Source organism: Paroedura picta, chromosome 5 (genome assembly GCF_049243985.1).
Source record: "Paroedura picta isolate Pp20150507F chromosome 5, Ppicta_v3.0, whole genome shotgun sequence".
NCBI classification, from domain to species: domain Eukaryota; kingdom Metazoa; phylum Chordata; class Lepidosauria; order Squamata; family Gekkonidae; genus Paroedura; species Paroedura picta.
This window is the reverse complement of record NC_135373.1, coordinates 102,079,130-102,101,314: the sequence shown is the minus strand read 5'-3', so window position 1 is coordinate 102,101,314 and position 22,185 is coordinate 102,079,130. Positions and strand designations below refer to the sequence as shown.

General features: G+C 48.5%; 1 protein-coding gene across 7 annotated transcripts in view; it reads right to left on the bottom strand.

The window, feature by feature from the left end:
- Nucleotides 1-5,780: 5,780 nt before the first annotated feature.
- Nucleotides 5,781-22,185, bottom strand: part of ELFN2 (extracellular leucine rich repeat and fibronectin type III domain containing 2) — a 164,216-nt gene continuing 147,811 nt past the window's right edge. For all 7 annotated transcript variants that reach the window (XM_077339585.1, XM_077339584.1, XM_077339587.1 and 4 more), the window contains one exon: nt 5,781-17,823. In XM_077339585.1, the coding sequence (XP_077195700.1) occupies nt 14,886-17,300 (2,415 nt within the window). In that variant the 5' untranslated portion in view covers nt 17,301-17,823 and the 3' untranslated portion in view covers nt 5,781-14,885. The remainder of the gene's footprint in view (nt 17,824-22,185) is intronic.

The window sequence follows — 22,185 nt, the reverse complement described above, 5'->3', positions numbered from 1 at the left end:
ATGTTTATCAAGGCAGGAGTTTTTGGCAGACTAGAATCAGTGCCCTGATGAAGTGGGATAGGAAATGATTCTGCATACAGAGGACAATGCATTTTCAATGCACTTTACAAGGAAGTTTTCCTGGTTCACCCAGGAAAAGCCAACTGTTAAAAGCACATTGAAAGTGCATTAGCCAACGTGATTGGAATGGGCCCTGAATGGGCTGTTTATTTCTTGATGTTCTGAGTCACTGGAGTATAGCAGAGTGATTGATAGGTCAGGTAGCCTTTACCCTACCTGCAGATGCATTCCAAAATCCCTGGAGTTCACTTGGACTCATCTCCAGCCCTTTGTGGTCAGCATGTATCTTCTAGTCATGTTGGTCTAAAGGAGGGGCTAGGAATATGGCCCCTTGTTTCTGGGAAATGCCCGATTCAACATGAAAGATTTCTCTTGTTGTAGGATTTTTCATGATCGTAAAAACCCATATTGATCTTGCACTCATATCACTGCTAGACCTGTTCCCTGATTCTTACAGTGCAGTTTCAAGGAGAATTGCACCATTGTAATACCAATAGAGCCTCTTGTGGTGCAGAGTGGTAAGGCAGCAGTCTGAAAGCTCTGCCCATGAGGCTGGGAGTTCAATCCCAGCAGCCGGCTCAAGGTTGACTCAGCCGAGGTCGGTAAAATGAGTACCCAGCTTGCTGCTAGGGGGTAAACGGTAATGACTGAAGAAGGCACTGGCAAACCACCCCGTATTGAGTCTGCCATGAAAACACTAGAGGGCGTCACCCCAAGGGTCAGACATGACTCAGTGCTTGCACAGGGGATACCTTTACCTTTACCTTTTAATACCAATAGGCTTAGAAGGGAATTAGTGCTGGTAGAATTGCACAGTTAGACAGCTTCTCCGGCTCGTAGCGAAATCTGTTTGGAAATGGGTCCATTTGTTCTAATCTGGAAACAAGCCCTTGTTCTACATTGTCTCTCACAGCTGTCTACTAGCAGACTGGCAGGACATTTGCAAGATCCCACGATGCACATGGCGCCCTCTGATCCACTCTTTGCATGTTAGTAAAGCCTCCTGCTTACAATAGTATGCTGAGACAGGCCAACCACCCTGGTCCTCTTACCACAGCTGCTTGCATTTCATTTCCTTACTGCTCTTCACAACTGTTTTTGTACACATCACCTGTGGGGGCTATATGTAGCTATATGGATAGCTGCGTGAATGCTGATGGAGACTGCTCGTGCCATCACTGACACCTATTCCTGAAGGTTTGTGACTGCATTTTCTGCTTGTTGGTAAAAGTATAGGGAGCTGGCCATAAGACTTAGAAGTCAGTCAGTCCTAGAAAACAGCTGGACTGCACCTGCTTTACATTCCGAATATCCCTGATTCAGTCCTCAGCATCTCTAGGGTCAAGAGTTGGCAACGTGAAAGGATCAGCCTGCATCCCTGGAAAACTTCTGCCAGTCAGAGGAGACAATACTAACCCTGATAGTACAATGGTAGGGCTGCCATCTCCAAACTGGACAATTCCTGGAGATGCAGGATGGGGTAGGGAGAGGGGGGCCTTAGAAGGGCATAATTTCATAGAATCCAAAGCAGCTGCTTTCTCCAGGGGTACTGATCACTATAGTCTGGAGACCAGGTGCAGTTCCAGGGGATCTCAAGGCACCATCTCCAGGTTGGCCACCCCATCCATTGGCATAACGAAGAATATCACCAAAAGAGATGTGGATCACAGTTTTGCTAGTGTTCAAAAAAAACAAACCCACACACGGTAAAAGAGCTTATAAAGAATGCTATTTACACTATACTAAAATAGTACCTTCATTTATACACTAGAATCATAGAATCATAGAGTTGGAAGGGACATCATGGGTCATCTAGTCCAGCAGACTCCAACCCCCGGTCTGGCCTCAGTAAAATTATCAAGTGTTGACCGGTCCCCGGTGATAAAAAGTTTGGGGACCACGGATCTAGTCCAACCCCCTGCACTATGCAGGACATTTACAACCCTATCGCTCATCCACTGTAACCTGCCACCCCCTTAAGCCTTCACAGAATCAGCCTCTTCATCAGATGGCTATCTTTCCAAAGATGGAGAACCCACCACCTCCCGAGGAAGCCTGTTCCACTGAGAAACCACTCTAACTCTCAGGAACTTCTTCCTGATGTTGAGACTGAATTTCTTTTGAATTAATTTCAACCCACTGGTTCTGGTTCGTCCCTCTGGGGCAAGAGAGAACAACTCTGCTCCATCCTCTCTATATGGCACCCTTTTAAATACTTGAAGATGGTTATCAGATCCCCTCTCAGTCATCTCCACTCCTGGCTAAACAGACCAAGTTCCGCCACCTTTCCTCATACGTCCTGGTCTCCAAACCCCTCACCATCTTTGTTGCCCTCCTCTGGACATGCTCCAGTTTGTCTACATCCCTCTTCAACTGGCGTGCCCCAAACTGAACACAGTAAGGTATACAACATTGTGCACCACTGCACAACAATATCTTGTTGATTTTTGTCAAATACTCTCTTAAAACTTAATACTGAAGTGCTTTTTGGAACTTGTCTGCGCCAACTGCTAACCATTTGTTTTGAAACCATAACAAATAACAAGTGAGAATCCAGCTAAGCTGGGATATACGTAAATGGTCTTTGTATGTGCAGTAGGGCATAACATGGGATGCCTTCCTAGTGTACTCTGTAAATGTAGGTACTATTTAAGGGGAATGTGTATAACATTCTTTATAAGTCCTCTCACAGCATGTTTGTTTCTTGGATGCTAACTCAGATTCTTGCGTCTTCAAAGCATGTATACGGATGAGTGCGTGGCTACCAAATGTACAGCATGGCGGGCTCATTAAACAGACTTTCTGCAGTTCTATGGTGTCACCTGATGTTGTGGCCTCATGCCACCTTTCTTTCCCAAGTAGGGTGCCAGGATCCTTGTTCTTTTATGTCTGTGTGTGTTAGTGTGCTCCAGAACCCTTCGGTGCATCCTTCCGGGTATATTACCGAGGAAGTTTTCAGGGTCCTCATTCAACCACCCTTACACCCACCCCAGCATCTCAAATCCATTTGTGCTGGTTGCAATTATTCACTTGATGTGAAGAAGAAACAGGAGTGCTGAAAGGTGTTTGATTGCTACTTCACAGGTTTGGGGGACAAATCTTATCACTGAAAACAGACGGTCATGTTCCAAATTAACCCTGTCTCTGTTGGGCTGGTTGCACTTCAATTCTAAATCTGAGTTGTAATGGGACCCTGCCACTCTGCAAGCAGTTTTCACCCAGAATGTTTGGCACTTTCTCCAGCTGGGAGACTGGGAGGAACAATCTATCTGCTTCCTCTCTTTGTAGGGGGGGAGGGGGATGTACCTATTCAATGTCCTATCAGCAACTAGATTAAGCAAGTTATTTTTCCTATTATTTGTTCCAGTACTCTTTTTAATTGTCCGGCTGCCGCCGCTATTTTTTGCATACTCTTTTATAGATTTATTTTTAGACATGAGTCATTTTAATTGCAAATAGTTTTTGTTTCATTTTATGTACTGCTCTGGCAACCGTGGCTGAAAAGTGGTGTGTGAGTGTGTATCTAGACAATTTGTTTTTATTGAAAGACCATGTGCAGTGAAGCAGCAGTGCAGTCAGAAAATTGCGTGGGTCAATCAAGCCCTAAACTCAGGCTATGGATTCTTGTAACAGTAACTCTTTCCACGCATGCTGGATAATGCAGATTCAGTGTGCTTTTGCAGCTGGATTTTCCTTCTACTTCCAAAGTGCATTGAAAGTGCATTACCCAATATGTGCAGAATGTTGGTTAGACCTGAGAGTAATGTTGTTTTTGTACCCTTGACTTCCCGTGCATAATTTTTATTGTCCCTTTAAAAATTCTTTCATTAAAATTCCATCCACTTGTCGGTGATGAATTATGGAAAGGCATGCTATGGTAAATTTTTAAAAAATAGTCTAAAAGTTGCACATGGATTTTCTTATTCTCTTTTTCTAAATAACAGCATGGTCATAGTTGAATAACTGACAGGAATAAGTTTCCTGATTCCAGCATCACAAATCGAAGGCTGTCCCTGGTCAGATGATCCTTTCCAAATAAACTACAAAGAGCTTACAATGGATTTAAGTCAGCCTTTCTCAACTTTTTTACTGTTGAGAAACCCATGAAACATTATGCAGGCTGAAACCCCAGAAGTGGTGCAATATCATGCCCATGTGTTCACCCAGGGCCCCCTCCCTTTCCTACCCCCTCCAGGCTCATCATTGGCCATTTTGGGAGGAGAGGATCCACATGACCACTTATTGTTAAACATTTATTGAGTAATATGGTCGTATTACCCAAAAACAGTGGTCCCCAACCTTTATTAGGCTGGGGACCGGCAGGGCATTGGGCCGCGCCCGCAGGGACCGCGCAGGCCACGCCCACGCTTCCGGCCGCGCCCGCGAGCCGCGCCCGGCCGCGCCCGCGGGCCGCGCCCGCGGATCGGGTCGCGCCCGGCCGCGCCCGCGGACCGCACCCGCGGATCGGGCCGCGCCCACGAGCCGCGCCCGGCCGCGCCCGCGGGCCGCACCCGTGGATCGGGCCGCACTCTCGGGCCGCGCGGGCGCGGCCCGGCCCTGATTCCCTCTCCCCGCCCTCCCGCAGTAAGTAGCTTCCCGGGCTGCAAGCTTGCGGCCCGGGAAGTTTTTTACTGCGGGGGGGAGGGGCGGGGAGAGGGAGCCGCGGCCCGGCGCCATGGCCTTTGCGGCCCGGTGCCGGGCCGCGGCCCGCAGGTTGGGGACCACTGCCCAAAAATGTTTAACAAGTTTTAAAAATATATTAAAAATAATTAACTCCCACCCATCCAGGAAACCCTTCCAGGGCCATTAAGAAACCCCAAAGTCTTGTGAAACCCTGGTTGAGAAAGCTCCATTGAGGTCTCTTCCTGCCTCATATCCCACCCAAATTATCCAGGTGTTTCCCAACTGTGTGTTAGATTGTGTCCCACAAGTGTTTTACCCCATATGGCATAAAATAAAAGGCCAAAGTGTGGATTTTGTCTTGAGTACCACTTCAGGATGCTGAAGAAAGGCCCAAGAAAATGAAACAATTTTTAATTCTGCATGAAGGTGATTCCCTGACTCCTGGGTCCATTTAACTCACATTGGATAATGCACTTTCAGCATGTTTTTGCAGCTGGATTTTCCTGTGCAGAACATGAAAATCTTCTTCTCAATTGCATTGAAAGTGCATTATATAACATGTGTGGAATGGGCCTTGGTCTCATTGCTGCTGAAAATGCAAGGTCTCCATGTAGGGCAATTCCCCATTTGCCATTATATTTAAATACATATTAACTGCCCTTCACCCCAAAAAACTTTAAATGATTCAGCTACTGTGGAAGGGGATTGGTCACTGGAAGGGAAAATGGGGGAAGTATAATTGCAACTTAGTTCAAACCTACTTTGAGTTCAGTCTTTTCCAAAGATTTGGGGAAACTTGCAGTGGAGTCTTGGGGAACCCATGAAGGGGACGACTGGACAGCAATGTCGTCGTCCCCCCCCCAAAAAAAATCAGCTCCAGTTTGGGAGACAACGAGGAGCAAAAGTGTGTAGAAACAAGCCACGTTTCTCTTCCACCTCCGTCCACAACTTCCTTCTATGCAAACTGTGTAGCCTACAGTTCATTTTTCTTCCACCCATGGAAGCCAAGAGTCTTCAGCATTCACCTTGGCCCAGAAGAGCAGCAAAAGGCAACCCCATTCAGACAACCTCCACCGTTTATCTTTTTTTTTTAATAAGAAATTTATTGCAAATATAGAAATTGATTTTCTCCATACAGGAATCTCCGATTCAAGGAAAACAATTTCGTGCCATTCAGTTTAAAACAGGGGGCGGGGGGAGATCAAATCAAACCTAAAATAAAATCAAACTCCAAAAATAAATCTCCATACACAACCAAGGTTCACAGGATCATTACAGGAGGAGGGAACCCGAGCGGCTGGTGAGGACCCAAACCGGCAGCTGCCTCCAGTTGTGTGTTACATTCAAGGGGACCAGGAGTGGGGCTTGAGAGGGACACTGGGGAAGGGGGGGTATTACCATCACTTTCATACCCCGATTCTGTGCTTGTGGGTGGCAGGGTTAGGCTGGGCTTCCACCCCCTCGGACACCTGGCTCCCTATCAGGAGATTGGGAGTTCAGGAGTCACCTGAAAGCAAGGCCTCATATTGGAATCAAAGACCAAAGAAAGGAGGGGGGTGGGCAGGGCAGACAAGAAGCGAAGGGAATCCACCCCTTCCGAAGATGGAACGGAAAAGAAAACGCCACCTAAAAAGGTGGATGAGACAAGCAAGAAAGAGAGAGAGAACATGTGGGAAGGAAGACACTCTCATCTACAGTCCACTTCCAGGGGAGTTTGCCTGCCCTGGTTTCTACGGAGATAACCTTCTTCCTGAATGCGATAGGTACAGAAGTGGCCCTTTCTCCTAGGATGCAGCGGAAAGGACCATCCATGGAGACACTCCAGGGTGGCTAAGACACTGCTTCATAGAGTAAGCTCCACACAGCAACTTTAAAGCAGAGACTTTGAAAGCAAGGAGCAAGGTGGAGAATGAAAGGTTCCTTGAAGCCCCCCGCCCTCCCCAAACCTCTGGGCAGAAAAAGAAAGAAAGAGCTCAATACAAAATATTTCACAGTGAGATTCGTTAAAGAACAACTTCCCAGTGTTGTAGTTTACACACCGTGATTCTCGGGAGGCTGTTGTCCCTGATCCTGGAAGGGTTGCACTTGGATCTGTGTGCATGGTCATGGCTGTCTAACAGTGGTTGGTGGCCCCTACGCATGAAATAGGGAATCCCATCTGAAAAAAATAGACTTGCCACACACTGGCCTTCCTCCTCGACGTCTCAGGCCAGGAAGAATGGAGCAGAGACCTCAGTTCTTGGCTTCTTTCTTGTGACTGCATTCTTCTCAAAAAGTTTTGATTAAACCGGGCTTTCCGGCGTTTCGCTCAGGGAACAGTCTCCTTGGTTATATTGTGTCGTATACTTTGTACCAGAGAACTGCTTGATAGTGAGTCACAGAAGGACCTGTGTCGATAGGGGAGACCGTTGCTAAGGAGAAGATCCAGAACTGACAGTTGATCTTCAGGAATCACTTCCTTCCTTCGGCCCCTCACGTTCCATCCTGTCACTTTCCTAAACCTACTCGTTTCTCATCCCGGACACTTCTTCCAGCACTCAACATTGCTTCATCTTTGCTTTCCAGTGGAAGTCTTTTCCAGTGAGGAACTTCCCATGCTGTGAATTGGATGCTTTAGAAGCTGTACCCAGGGACAGCACCAGTCTGCTCTATGGGCCTGCATACAGAACTCCCCCCCCCCCCAGACTCTGATCTCCATGTTTATTTCCAACTGTATATTATGGCCTGTTGAGATTCAACCCAGGACAAGGATCAGCACTCTGAGCCACATGAAAAACCTGTCTGAACATGCTATCAATTTGTTCCGCTTGCCAGTCTTTTTCTATCTCTGTATATTTCTTCATTATCCCTCCTTTTATATTTGATCATCTCCTCATTTTATTCCATCTTTCTGGGCCTAATTGAGTGAAATCCACACTGGATTTATAGCCTGGGTTTATGGATTCCAGCCAGTTTACAGCGATCTGGTGAGACCTCACCACTTTTGTGGTGCCCTGTTTCTTCACTGGCATTAAAGAGACTATAACGATTTTGCTTCATGTGGTCATTACTATGAGCCCAGTTGGGTGGTAGCATATATAAGGTAGAGAAAAACTACTCACATTTCATCCTACTTTGTATTTGGCCTGTACAGGAGTTCAATTAGAGGAGGGGCTACAGTTCAGTGATAGAGTATCTGCTTTGCATGCTGAAAGTCGCAGGTTCAATTCCTAGCATCTCCAGCTCAAAGGACAAGGCAGCAAATGATGTGAAAGACTTCTGCCTGAGGCCTTGGAGAGCAGCTGCCAGTCTGAGTAGACAATGCTGACCTTGATGGACTAATTCAGTAGAAGGCAGCTTCATGCACTCATGGGATGAGAGGTTGACAAAAAGACCAAGCCTCCCACCAACCCCCTTAATTCAAATTGCTGTGCTGCAATCCCAAGGGCATTCAAAGGTCAATAGCAAAGGGTTTGGGCTACCTTGTCATCTCTCCTTTAGATTCTTTAGCAGACCTCTTCATCAAGAGATTCCAGTGGCTCTAATGACTTGGCACACTGGATTGTAACACCTCCAGGTTTGGAATAAACTTCTTTTGGAATGGTGAGAATCAGAGTGCTGATACCTAGCAGAGCTAACACAGCAGTTTCCCTCAAGCTAGTTGTGGGGAGCAGTGGGGCAGACCCAGCTTTGATGACAAGTGTGTAACACACTCCAAGCCATCTTGCTCCTATTGTCGGCTCATGCGTGTACCTCCACTTCACATTATTTCTAGCCCACAATCCCCACTTTCTGCTTTTCGTGCCTCATTTTTCTCATCCTCTTCAGTCAATGCTCTTCTCATTCTCTTCCACTATGTACCATCACCTCTTCCTTTTCTCCTTTATCTAGGTCCTCCTCTTTCTTTTCCTAGCACTGTCTATGACAGTCTACAGTAAGGATTTAGGCTGATTAGCATTGCAAACACATCGAGACCGCATCAGCCAAGATTCCTTGACATAAATTTTCATTTGTTGTTCATGAATATTTCACACACCACCTCAGGAGGAATTATCGGGAATGGGAAGCAAGATAGCAGAGACTGAAACAGGGAGAGCATTGCAGAATTTGCCAGGGCTGGGCCCGTGGCGTCTTCCAGTGGGGTCAAAATCCCAGTGCAGTATCTTTTTCTCCAGCTGGAGATTCAGTAGAAAAACCCACTTCATCCATATGATTCCCATCCACTAGATTACCTCAGTATGAGGGGCATAAGAGCTCTCTGGTTCTTATTCTTCTTGAGACAAGTTGCAGGTGCTGTGTTTAAACCTATTCTGTGGGGCACAAAGAGGCCATCTTCCTTCACTGCTAACTATCAGGGTGTTTGATTCTCTTTGCTGTTGTGTTTACACAGAGGCCCTATCAGGTGGGAGAAGAAATCATGCTCTGGCCTTCTGTCTTCCTTTCAATGGGATGACCAAGATCTCCACAGGCCAGTGACTGCTGGAGGCAAACCCAGCAAAGCAGAACTTCCTCCTTAACACTGAGACCAGGTCCTGCTTTTACTCTGCCCCAGGGAAATTTTTCTCCCCAGAGATGTTTCAGGACTTGGAGACAAGAACTGTAGGCGAAACATGGGCTGGACACGCTAGCCCATAGCTAAGCTGCTCAGTCACCTGCAAACAGTTGAGGAAATGTCATCACCAACCCTACCGGAGTCAAAAAGAGGATTTTGTCTAAAGCTGAGAAACTCTAGTCGAGGCCCTCAAATTCCTACAGTGTCTTTTAAAGCTAAGGTTTTCCTTATATCCCTGAATGGTAATTCTGGCCGTACACCGCAATAACCCACTCAGTGTGGGCTCTCAGTGTGCTTCTGGCCAAGAACTGGGAATTCCTTTGGCCTGATGGGCGCTCGCTCTCCCAAAACATTTCTAGGGGATGAAGATTCATGGGGGTGAAGAACCACCATAGGAGGAGAGGAGGTGAAACGACTGGGGCCGTTGCCTAGACTGTGGAGCCCAGGCCCCAAACCAGCGCCCAGATGTTCCCAAAGGAGAAGGAGAGGAGCCTGCCTTGACCAGTGGGGCAGCTCCGAAGGGGGGGGGGGGGTGCTGTTTTGCTGGTGGCACCAGATTTGGGTTCTCTTTGGAGTCCGCTCCCTCCCAAAGTTTTCAAATCACAATGGTGGTCAGGAGGAGTGGGGGGGGGGGTTAGAGGGGCAAGGTGGGAGGAAAGAGCACAGGATCATGGTTAGGTTTAGTCTCGACAAACCAGCACGTACACAAAAGATGTTTTTGCTCAGAAAAATACAGTAAAATCATCATGCAAATATAACGCTTAAATCTCCTCTTGTCAGACTTTGTGTGTGTGTGTGTGTGTGTGTAGTTGGTAGTTGTTCTCACATCTCAAACTAGCCTAAGGGGAGGGGTTGATCAGAGAGGCGGGGTGAGCCTTTGCCTCCCGTCTCCACCCCTACCCCCATTTCGACATTCCCCATCTTGTGCAAGCTTCACCAGAGACTACGGTTTCTACTGTAGGGCAAGGGAGGGGCACGGGCCACTCATACCCTCCGAACACCTGCAGCTCCTCCATCTGCTCCAGAAGTTTCTGGGCAGCACCAAGAGACAGAGAGGCGTGTTCACCCCCTCTGCCATTCCTGCCACCAACGTTTTTGGAAGAGATTCCTTCCCGAAGGGGCAGGGGGTGGGCAGCTGAGGTCCACAGCAACCCACAACTCCCAGCTTCTTGCACAGACTCGTACCCCCACCCTGTCTCACAGATTACAGGCTGGCAGAGGGGACTGGCGATAAACCTGGGGAGAAGCAGAAGTTGGAAACAGTTTGTTTGCACCTCCTTCCTACCCACACCAACCTTTACCCTGATTCCGAGTCAGAAGGCAAGTTATCTCGTTTCCCCAGGGAGGCCAAAATCTACCCAGGACAGCATGAATTCATCTTTTAATAGTTACCAAATACTGAGAATTTGGACTGAAACCATTTCCCCCACCCACGCTATGAGGGAAGTAACCACACACTACAACATCTAAGCAAATCTTAAGCACAGGGGCTCTTTCCCTAGATTTGGGCAACCCTAGGACACCAGCATGATCCATTCGTCCTACCTTTCCATGATGGTTGGTGGATCTGCAATGCACCAGGATTCCATAATTCCCCAGAAAGCTCAGTAGCCATGTCCCTCAGTGTGCCTGAAGAATGCTGATAACTTACCTCCTACCAGCAAACTCCTGTCTCCCTTGCTATTGAAGGACCACAAGCATGTGTGGTCCTGAACTCCCCTCCCCAGGCTTCACTCATACTGGAGAATTTCATAACCTGTGCTTAGCCCTTTCAACATATCTGTCTAGTATCACTGCACAGCACAACAGCCCATGGTACAGGAAACATGCTGCCATGCAAAAGTGTTTGCGCATGAAATCTGGGGCTTTGTTCACAAATCCACTAGGATCACACCCTTTGGACTCTCTTTCCCACTAGGAACAGACTTGGGGGCTTTCTCACTCTGCATAATCACACCTCTCCCTTAAATTTTCATACACCTCACATATTCTTATGTTTCCTATGATTTTGCTCCCTGGGTAAGATTCCCTAATGCTTTGTTACTGCAGGGTATAGGCATTCCTAGGGGCTCGTAGACAGATCTCCTAAATAGTTCCAGATGTCTTTGCAGGATGCTCTTGATGTCTCTGCAGGAGTTGTATCAAGGATCAGTCCCTAGGATTTCTCTCATTTGCACAGAAGTACCACTAAGATCTCTCTCTCTCTCTCTCTCTCTGCCTAAATCCTAAAGGGCATTTACTCCCAGGATTTGTCCTTGGACTCTCTCCCACTCAGCCAAAAGACTACACTTTTAGGATCCTTCCATTGGATCCCAAGAAAAACACATCCTTGAAATTCCCCCTGCATTTCCACCCACAATACACAACTAGGCTCTCTCCACTGGTTTCCCTAGTAAACAAATCCCTGAGATGTAGCACACCAACCACTAGATGGCACTACTACTTGCTAACAGCCCAAACTTCTTTGCTGGCCAGGCGTGGGTCAAGTAAAGGTACGACCTTTTTGTGGCTGCTGTGGGAAGCACATCATGTATCAGAATGCGAGAGAGTTCGGCCCAAGACCGCACAGTAAGCAGCACTGCTGATTTATATAAGGAGGATCTCTCTGCAGAACCCCGGGGACCCTCCCCCAGAAACAGGCCATGCTGAGTTGGTAATCTGGTAATCAGATACCCCGGGGCAGACAGGTCTATCCCCTGCCAGATTCTTGGTTGTTATCCCGGCCCGTTATCCCAGCTGAGAGCTGATGGGGAAGAGGCACCGCTCTGGGCCTCACCAACTTTGCTGCCTTTGCTGCCAGGTGGAGAGAGATTCCTCTGCTTGAAAGGCAGCCTCCCCCCTTCAGTGAGGGCATGTCTACTGGAGGGGAGGAGCAACGTTCCTTGCCATGGGAAGCAGCCCTGGTGTTTGAACTCTGGAAAACAGGGTCTAGAATCCAGCTGTATTCACAAGGCAACACTCCAAGGGGAGGCCTTTAGGAGCCCATTTCTCCTGAAACCACTCTTGCTTCTGAGGGTGGCCAGGTACACTGGGGCTGCCCGCAGGGCTGGAGGCACTTTCAGGGAGCGGAGAGGAGTGATGCAATGTGCTGATGTCACCCAGAAGTTATCTCAATACAATGTGTGTGTGTGTGGGGGGGGGTGATGCTCTGGCTTTTGGGCAAAACCCTATGGTACAATTAGCTTCTGACCATAGAGTTTTGCCAAAAAAACTGAGCATCACCCCTCCCCAACATCACTTCCAGGTGACAGCAGCACATTGTAGCGTTCTGGACCAGGGGACTTAGCAAACCTAATGCTTGTGCTTCTGCTGTTCTGAGACTGGCAGGGGCTGGGGAGCAAATGAGTATCCTTTTTTGTTGTGGCTGCAAGATGGATGTGAAGCAGCAGCATGGTCACAGGCTGCAAGAAGGCATGCTCTAAGCATCCCAAATGGCAGCAAGTGGGAGGAAATGGAAATATTTCAGAGGGTGGAGCTCTTTGTTTTGCTTGGCTCCAAAATACTCCTAACCAGTAAATTCAAATGGGTAGCCATGTTGGTCTGAAGTAGCACAATAAAGCTTCCCAATAAAGCCGAGATGTCCTTCCCCAACATTATCTCTTCAACAGACTCCCACAAATAGTCTTACAAATAGTTCTGGTATCTAGATTAGCAAATCTAGATTAGCATGGTACCTGGGTGCCCTCCCTGCTGCCCCTTCCTTATTCCCTTGTGTCAAATGTCCCCTGTGCTCTGGCCAGATCCAAGCACCTTGATCTGCCTCTATCATCAGCCCAGCCTCTGTCTCCTTTCTTACCTCCAACGCTATCTTTGAACAAAGGTTCTCTGCTGCTTCCAGGATCTACTGGCACTCTTTCCCTGAAACATAAGTAGGAACAGTGGCCAGAGCTGGGTTGCCAGCCCCCACAGGAAGGGACGGCTGTGGGGCACAGGTGAGGGTAGCCAGGGAAAAGCTCATCAGGTAAGGTTGGCCAGTCCAACAATGGCATCAAGCAATCTCCCCAATGCCATTTTGCGAGTTCGTAAGCGAGTTCACTGCACAGTCCCTTCCCCCATCTCGACCACCTAGGTCCGAGGCCTTCTTGAAGTAACCTCCTTCGCTTTGTTTGTTTTTTCCCCGAGGGCTATCTTACATTGCCCCATCATAAGACTACCCTGAATTGTGTAACACCAGCCCACACAGTGTTGCCTCCATATTGTTCCCCTATCTCAGCCTGTATTCTGGCAATCAGCTGCAGAAAAACTGTTGAGAACCCTCTGGTGGGAACCTCATCATGGATCTTGTCCTTTGCCAATACATTTGGTAAACTGAGAGCCTGTCTGCCAATCCCTCATGAGATTCCATTTCCCAGGGCGAGCAGCTCCCTCAGTCTTGGTGCTGTGCCTGGGGTCAGGATTCCTTGAGATCTCTGAGAGGTTGCTGATACTGTCCTCCTCTCCTTTCCCTCATGTGGGCTGTTCCTCTTTTCCTATGCCACACGGGCACATTCCCCCTCTTTTCTTGGAAGACAACTGGAACGCTCTACTGAAGTGCGGGGAGACTCCTTGAGAGCTAGCTCTCTCTCTCTCTTCCTAACAAATGGGGGGGGGGAAGAGCATGGAGGAGACAGGAGACCCCCTCCCTTATAAAAACACTCCGTCTCCCAAACCTTACCCCTTCCCACAGTGGGAGAAGCTAGTAGGTCTTACAACAATGAACACCAGTAACCTGTCACAGGCATGGTGAAGATAGGCCAAGAAAAATCTGCTTTCACGCTTGTTGACACTTGTGCAAATCTCAACAAAGATATGGAGAGGTGGGAACATGTCAACAGGTTTAGAAGATCCTGAGCACTGGAGAGGACATTCAGTTGTGTTATCCCTCATCTCACCTCACCTTGATTTTGAGACTCTTAATGTTACCCCAGCAACATGAAGGATGCTCTCCCATGAATGTTTCTCTCACTGGTGGGGTCGCATTTCAATGACTCAGCCACGGGAACAAGACATGTTGGACAAGTCATTCCAGCAGAGCCTGCATGCCCCTCCCAGTTTCCCAACTAAAGAAGAAAAAGGTGAGTTGATTCTTATATGCCACTTTTCTGTCCCAGAAGGAGTCCAAAGCGGCTAACAATCGCCACTTTGGAACCCACATGATCAACCCTGCCCATTAGGTCAGTCATTTAAGCATTATGTGAGAATCATTTGTGGGAAAGCAACTCTCACACAGCGGAAGTAACATCTAAAAGCCTCTTGAAAAAAATGTGGGAAAGATAAGGATAAGGAAGTGACATCAGCACCCCCTTACTGTGGTCAGGGGAACAAGCAACACGGTTCCCCTTCTGAAACAAAATAAGAACAGGAAAGAAGAGTGATGGTTAGTGTCTGAGTCTATGCCTGGTTAGCATCCTTCCCCTCCCACCTCTGTGACCTACAAGCTCAGTATCTCCCCCAAGAGTTGTCCTTCTTTAGCAGAGCAATAAAAATGTCTCCTCCCCGCCATCTGAAGGAGTAGCAATGGTCCCCGTAACACAGTAGAGACAATTCATTTCATTTGGGGGTTTTTTTTCTGTTCTTTTTTGTAAACTTTAAGAAATGGTTTTCAGTTTCTTTTGTCAGGTTTGTTTGTTTTTCACAGTCAGGTGGGTTAATTTTTTGTGGTTGCCCCCTCCCCTTCCCTTTAAAGACAGAGTCACAACTTCTGTTGAGCAGAGACTCCTTTCCAGTAATCTAAGATATCGTGCAGATCCTCATCCTTGGCAAACTGGACTTTCTTCCGCAGGGCGTGGCCGGCCGCCATGTAAACCTCCTCCCGATGGTGCTTCTTGTAAGGCCGGAAACGCTCCCAGATCTTATGGGTGCTCTCTGAGGAGTACTCTGGGCTGGAGGAATAGCCCGAGAAGTAATGTCTGGGTGAGAGCTGAGAATATGTGGAGTCCCGCTTGGAACGGGAGAGTGGCTTAAGAAAGGACACCCGCTGGCTTAAGGTGTCACCACTCTCCTCATAGTAGAGAGCTGGGAAGGAATGCCGGTGTTCACTGCAGTGGTAAGAAGGTTTCACCTCCAGGTGATGGATGGCACCTGGGGACACAAGGGGAAGACGATCCAAGGGACTGTTGAGAGGACTGCCTTTCTCAATGTACTTGGAGTCTCCCTTACTCATCTGGGGGTGGTCGGGTACATCAAGGCTGAAGACCTTGGCACTCTTGATGGAGCCACTGGAAGAGACACTGCAGGTTTTCCTGGTCACAGCAGCATCTGCACTGAGTTGGCGCTGCAGAGGGTGATGGGAGCTTTCCTTGTAGGGCGGTGACAGGAAACTTGGTCGTTCCAGCCCACTGGATGAACCAGCCGGTATGGACTGGCATTCGAAACCCATGTCAGAATCAACGCCACCCCCTCCCCCCAAGAAAGAAGCTGTGTCCAGCTTGAGAGCATCAATGCAGTTGTTGATTATCTGGTTCACCTTGTCTACTTCCTTGGCAATTGTTGAGATTTCAGCAGCTGAACCTTGCCCATTGTCCAGTTCATGCAGGTCATCATCCCGCTGCGACCTCTCCAACCCATCCCCTCCACCTGTCCGAACCTCAATATAATTGCCCTTGGTGGTAACCTTGGGAGTCTCCATGCCAGAATCCATAGATTTGGTTTGGGGCATCTTCTCACCAATCATGGATGGAAGAGAGGACATCCGCGAGACAGGGATGACGGGCGGCTCTCCCAGCTTCTGGGATGGATGAACGATTGAACTGGTATCAATATCCGAGCCATAACGCATCTCCAGAATGGTTTTCTTCACATTGAGGGATTTTTGCTTCTCTTCTTGCATCCTACGCTTCCTCAGGCAATAATAGACAATGCCAAGGATAATAACCATTCCAAAAAGGCAGCCTAATATGGTCATGATGTAGTGGGTAGTGGTGGAGGTGTTGGGCATTGGGTCTTCTCTCCCTTTGCTGCGGGTGGCAAAGGAGAGGCAGGTGTGGTTATAACGTTTGGAATTGCGTATAGAAGCCACACAGAATGTGTAGTCAGTGTGAGCCTTCAAGTGGGTGAGAGTGACAACTTCCTTCTTCTTCTTCAAAGTCATCACGTCGGAGATGTAGCTGTTATTGTACTGAACCAGGACATACATCTTGCTGAAGGGAGATGGGATTGTTACCACCAGGGCAGCCGAGGTTATAGTCACCTGCTGGAGCTTGATGCTGGGGTTAAAGGAGGAATCAGTGGTGGAAGATGCTGGCGGCTCAACTGAGAGGAAGTCTCCAGGGCTAATGCCGGAGTTCTCAGCATTGTCGTCCGGGTCCCTCTGAGAATCTGGCATGAACGGTGTGGGATTGATCCTGGTGATGGATGGGAAGGGGCCGTCTCCACACATCGACTTGAAAATAGTGATGGCATTGCGGCTGTGGTGCGGCCGAGGCACAAGAAGCGGATAGCCAGCAAATTCCCGAGGCGTCTCACACTGCAGGCGGTCGTAGTTCTTTGTGACGTTGTTGAAGGCCACCAGCCACATGAGGAAGCCATAGAGGTTGCAGTCGCAGTTGAAAGGGTTCCCGGCCAGTTCACACACCATCAAGTTGCTCAGGCTGGTGAAGGTGCTGCCGTCTAGCCGGCTGAGGCGGTTGGAGGACAGGTCGATGCTGATGAGGCTGGGGCATTCCACGAAAGCGTTGGGCGTGACCACCTCGATCAGGTTGTGCTGCACAAAGAGGAACTGGAGGCGGCCCATGCCGCGCAGCATGCCCTCGGTCAGGTTGGTGAGCTTGTTGTAGCCCAGCTGCAGCACCTGCAGGTTGGACTGTCCCATGAAGGCGCCATCCTCAATGTACGAGATCTCATTTTTCGTTAGGTTGAGGTCGGTCAAGTTGCCGAAGCGGTTGAGGGAGGAGTAGAGCACCACCTTGAGCTTGTTCTCGTTCAGCCGCAGGTCGTGCACGGTACTGTTGATGTGCTGGGGGATAGTCTCGTAGGGGGGCTGGTTCTGGCTGCAGATGGCCAGCCATACGTAGCCCTTATCGCCTTCGATCAGCCAGCAGTCACTACGGACCACGCCAGGGGCACAGATGCAGAGCAGGGTAGCGACCCAGAATCCCAGACTGAACATGTTGGGTTAAGGTGCCCCCGTTAGGCTAAAAGGGGACAATTCCAACCCCCCAAAAAATAGCAGGAAGGAAAAGTTAGCGTGTGAGTGGCACCCGAGAAGCTTAGCAACCACAGGGCTCAGGCACCCCAGTTCTATCCGATGATACCATTGTCACATGCGCCCCGTTTCATGCAAGGACAGTGCCGTCAATCAGGGCAGAAACTGTAGGGGGGGGGGGAATACTTGTGCTTCTTCTCAAAGCCAAAGAAAAATGAAACGCACAGCAATGAATCTTCCTTGTGCAACTCCCTCACACCCTCCCTTCCACAACACCATGATGAGGTCCGGGAAACTAAGGCAAGGCTGCCTCCGCCTCACAACGATTCCTTGGATGCCACTTCCTCCTCTTCCTCTCCAGGCCCCCCTCGGAGATGCTCCGGAACTTCAGATCAAAGGGGGGGAAAGATACGGGGAGTGGAGGAGAAAGGGGGGAGGGTAAAGCGGGAGAGAGGGGAAGAAGGAGAGATCCATCTGTCACCGAAATCTGGAAAGGAAACACACAAGAGACAAGAAGAAGCTTCCGTCAGGAGGGGGCTTTGAAATATGCTAAAAGACAGCAAGCTTTGTTAGTTTCACAGGGACCTGGAGAAGCTGAGCATTTGGGAATGGGGTGGGGGGGGGGGTTTGCACGCGGCAGTAGATGCCTTCGATTTGTATTGTCTGCTGCGTTGATATGCTTTGGCAAAAGGGACTCTTGTAACATCATCTTGTATATCAGTGATAGCCAGAAGGGTACTTGGGTTTTGTTATGTAACAAACACACAGTCTTGTGAAGAGGGGTCGTGGAGAACGCAAGAGATGGGGAGGAAGAGGTGGGAGAAAGGCACATCTACAGCTGTGTTTCTGCCAGCTTAGCATCCTGCCCCCCCCCGCCTCCCTTCAAGGGGGATTTTCAGCTGTCCCTCTAAAGAAAATCTCCCCCTCTGGTGCACACACGCAGACCCAGACGATAAATAAATAAGGCTACTAACGAAATGATTTTCTTTTCCTTGATGCAAAAAGATAAATAATTCATTTGTTGTATAACTGCTCTTGTTCCAAAAATAATTCTTTCGCCTTAGCAGAGATTGGGGGGGGGCTCAATATGGTCTTGGTGAGCGCAGACCGGGGGGGGCACCCTTAATTGGTGGAGAGAACAGTACAGCTGTGATGGTCACAGCCAGGCTGGATGCATGCTGAGGCACAGGGAGATGTGTCAACACATGGGGCTAGTTGGTCTTCAGGCTCAGCTCTCTGCCTTGGAATATAATTCAGGGGTAGTCAAACTGCGGCCCTCCAGATGTCCATGGACTACAATTCCCATGAGCCCCTGCCAGCGTTCGCTGACAGGGTCTCATGGGAATTGTAGTCCATGGACATCTGGAGGGCCGCAGTTTGACTACCCCTGGAATACATAATGCCACCATGGTTAGCAAAGGCAGGCTTTGCCCCTATGACTTGCAGGGGCACTTTCCTAGCCATTGGGCCCAAGACCAGGTATGCCCCCCACAAGGCTTCCAATCCCTCTTGGCTTTGGGGAGAAGCTTATTGGGGTATTTATAGGGGATGGGGCTGCAGCTCAGTGATGTGGTGTATGATCCACATGCAGAGAAAGTCCCACAAGGTAAACGATCCCAGGGCATTGGGAAAGAATTCAGCGAGTGAGCCTGGGGGTCTGCTGCTAATCAAAGCCGGTGCCAGTCCAGAGGTGGATGGACCAGGCGCCTATCTTGATACGTTCACGAGCCATCTATACCTCTTGTAAAGAGGTCAAAATTACACATTCTTCCAAGGTCAAAAAAGGGCAATGGCCACTGCTAGTCTGTCACCTTTCCTGAACAACATCAGGTTGGACAATGCATATTTTGCATGCAGAAGGTCCTGAGTTCAATATCTAGCATTTCCAGTGTTTGTAGAAAGACATGCATTGGGAAAGGTCTCCCTGTGCCTGATGCTGAGGTCTAAACTGAGCATGCCAGTAGGGATCTGGATTCAGATTCCAATGGTGGCTGTGCTGCAAAGAAAGCTGAGAGAGGCCCAATGTGGATCCCGACAAGGCATCAGGAGGGGTGGTGGTGGTCTTGTTGTTGTTAAGTCTTTCCTCTACCACCTTCCTGATCAAAACATATCTCCCCATCTTCTCTGATCTCCTTTAACCACCTAATGGGGGAGAAGACAGACAAATTATGGGTCGCATATCTTGGCTACAGTCCACACAAAGGTCTTGATTTTACCGGGGGGGGGGGCTCACATTAAGGGCAAAAAATCCCCTGCTCCCAGGTTCTATCCTTCCTTCTTGATATGGGCCTTGGCAATGTAGTTTGAGGCTGCTGAGACAACCCAAGAAGGCAGTTGAGATGGTGCAAAGTAATCTTGCAAAATTTCAACTTTCCTCGCTATTTCACTTCTGTTCAATCCAACGGCCACCCCTTGCTGTGCCAACAATTGATTTTTCCCTTCCCCAGTTTAAAAAGCTGCTCTTGAGCTAGTTTTACAGCAGGCTTTCTCAAGCAGGGTTTGGTGAGGCCCTGGGGGTTCTTGACGGCCCTGGAAGGGTTTCCTGAGTGGGTGGGAATTGATTATTTTTAATGTATTTTAAAAATTTGTTAAACATTTATTGGGGGACATGACCATATATGGTCATATCCCCCCAGTGGCCAATGATGGGCCTGGAGGGGGTGGGAAGGGGAGGGGCCCCAGGTGGGCGTGTCCACAGCTATCCTTCCCAGCCATATTCTGCACAATTGTGCCACGTCTGAGGTTTCTTGAAGCCTGAATAACGTTTCAGGGGATTCTCAATGTTAAGAAAGTTGAGAAAGGCTATTATAGAGACTGGCATTGGCCTTGATGTTGATTTTTATACTTGACAGCTGGGAAAGGAGCACTGTTCTTAAACTCAAAACAACAACACTCTTTTTCAACCATGTTCTGTCATGCTTCATGTTCAAGTCATGTATTTTTTTCAAATTGCGTTCTCTTCGCCTCCCCCCCCCTGCAAATCCCCAAAAGACAGGTGTACACCATTCTCTGTCATATGGAAACAAACCATCTGTAATAAAGAAAAGGGGGACCCGACAGAAAGACCAAACTGCTCAACAAGAAACATGCTTTCGCGCATTTTGTCGTGACTTAGCAGGTATCTTCTTAGTGTAAAGCACCATCACATAACAGCCTACTTCCAGCAACCCCAGCAAAGGACTTTCAAGGCAAGTGAGAAGCAGAGCTGGCTTGCCATGGCCTTCCTCTGCAGAGTTGGAGATCTTCCTTCCAAGTATCAACACTGCTTAGCTTCCAAGATCGAACAAGACTTTATGATTAACGCTTTAGAATTTTCACTAAAATGAAAACAATTGTTGGAAGTGGATCAGCCAGTTACAAGGGCTTTGTTTTGAAATCATCAACATTTTGATTTGTACTGGAGTAATGTTCCCAGGCCTTGACCTGGATGGCCCAAGTGAGCCGGATCGTATCCGAGCTCAGATGCTAAGCAGAGTCAGCTCTGGTTAGTATTAGGATGGGAGACCACCAACGAAGTTCGGGGCTGCCACACAGAGGTGAGCAATGGCAAACCACCTGAGTTTGTTTCTTGCCCTGAAAGCCCTATGGGGTCTCCATAGGTCAGCTGTGACTTATTTGACCAGCCTTGCCAAAAGCCTTGAAATGCACCACTACCACATTCCCAAAAAAGTCTTCTTAAACAATCTGCCAGACTTGCACATGTTGAGTTATGAAGGTCGGAGCACATTCGGGACAATATGATTAGCAAACACTAAGAAAGAGATGGAGTTCATGACTCTACGGAACCCACTGCTACAAATTGATGTGATTTCCACAGGGTTAGCAGAACAACTGTAAACAGGACTACTCAGAATCCTATTCAGTTGCAAAAGGACTGAAGTGTTAGGGTAATTTTAAAAAAATGGACACCAACTTGGAGGAAAAGTCACCACAGCTTAATTTCCCAAAGCACAATCCCTCACCAGTTGTATATCCCCACTGCGCTTGGGCTCACAACTAGAGCTGAGCCAAATATTCTCTATTTTTAGACTTTGCCTCAAAATATTCCTGTGGGTGAAAGAGCTGTTTGATGTACAGCACTGAAATAATTGGAGACGCTGATGTCTGGGGAGTAGTTTTATAACTTTTGATGTGACTGTCTTCACAGGTGGAAGCCTCGAGCCATCGATGTTCGAGGCTACGCAAAAATGATACACCCTCAGCACAGACGGTTCGGGGAACAGATGGAACTCTCCCACACTTTCCACACTCTCTGGGTGCCCCAACAGCCCCTGCTAATGTGGACCACCATGCCTGCTTCAATAGCCAAGTGTCTGCAGCAGCAGCAACATTCATGGATGGTCACAGCGGCATTCAAGGTGCTCCCCGGAGAGCCCCACCCCTTTGCCTACACATCTGGCTGGGTATATATAGCCAAGCGATGCAAGAAGCAGATGCTACATAAACAGGCCCCAGACTATGACACTGCTGCTGATTTCCCTAAGGCAAGCAACTTTTTCCAGACAGCAACAGTGGCTGTGCATCATCAGCAACAATGGCCACGCAATAAGAACACCCACGGGAGCATGCAAGTGGCTCTCCAGAGCACACCTGCCTACCTGACTGATTGCATAGCTGCACATGACCCAAGACAGTGGCTCCCGGAACCTTTAAGGGACTGCTCTCCAAACGATGGTCAAGATTATTTAAAGGGGCTGTGAAAAGCTGCCAGAGAAGGGTTTGTTTGGTTTTTAAGCCTCACTGAACAGGAAATCAAAGTGGGTAACACAGGTTCAGGAGCATAGATTCCGCTTTGCACTTGCCAGTTCAGAAAAGAAGTTACGCAAATTCTTTCTATGAAATTATGAAT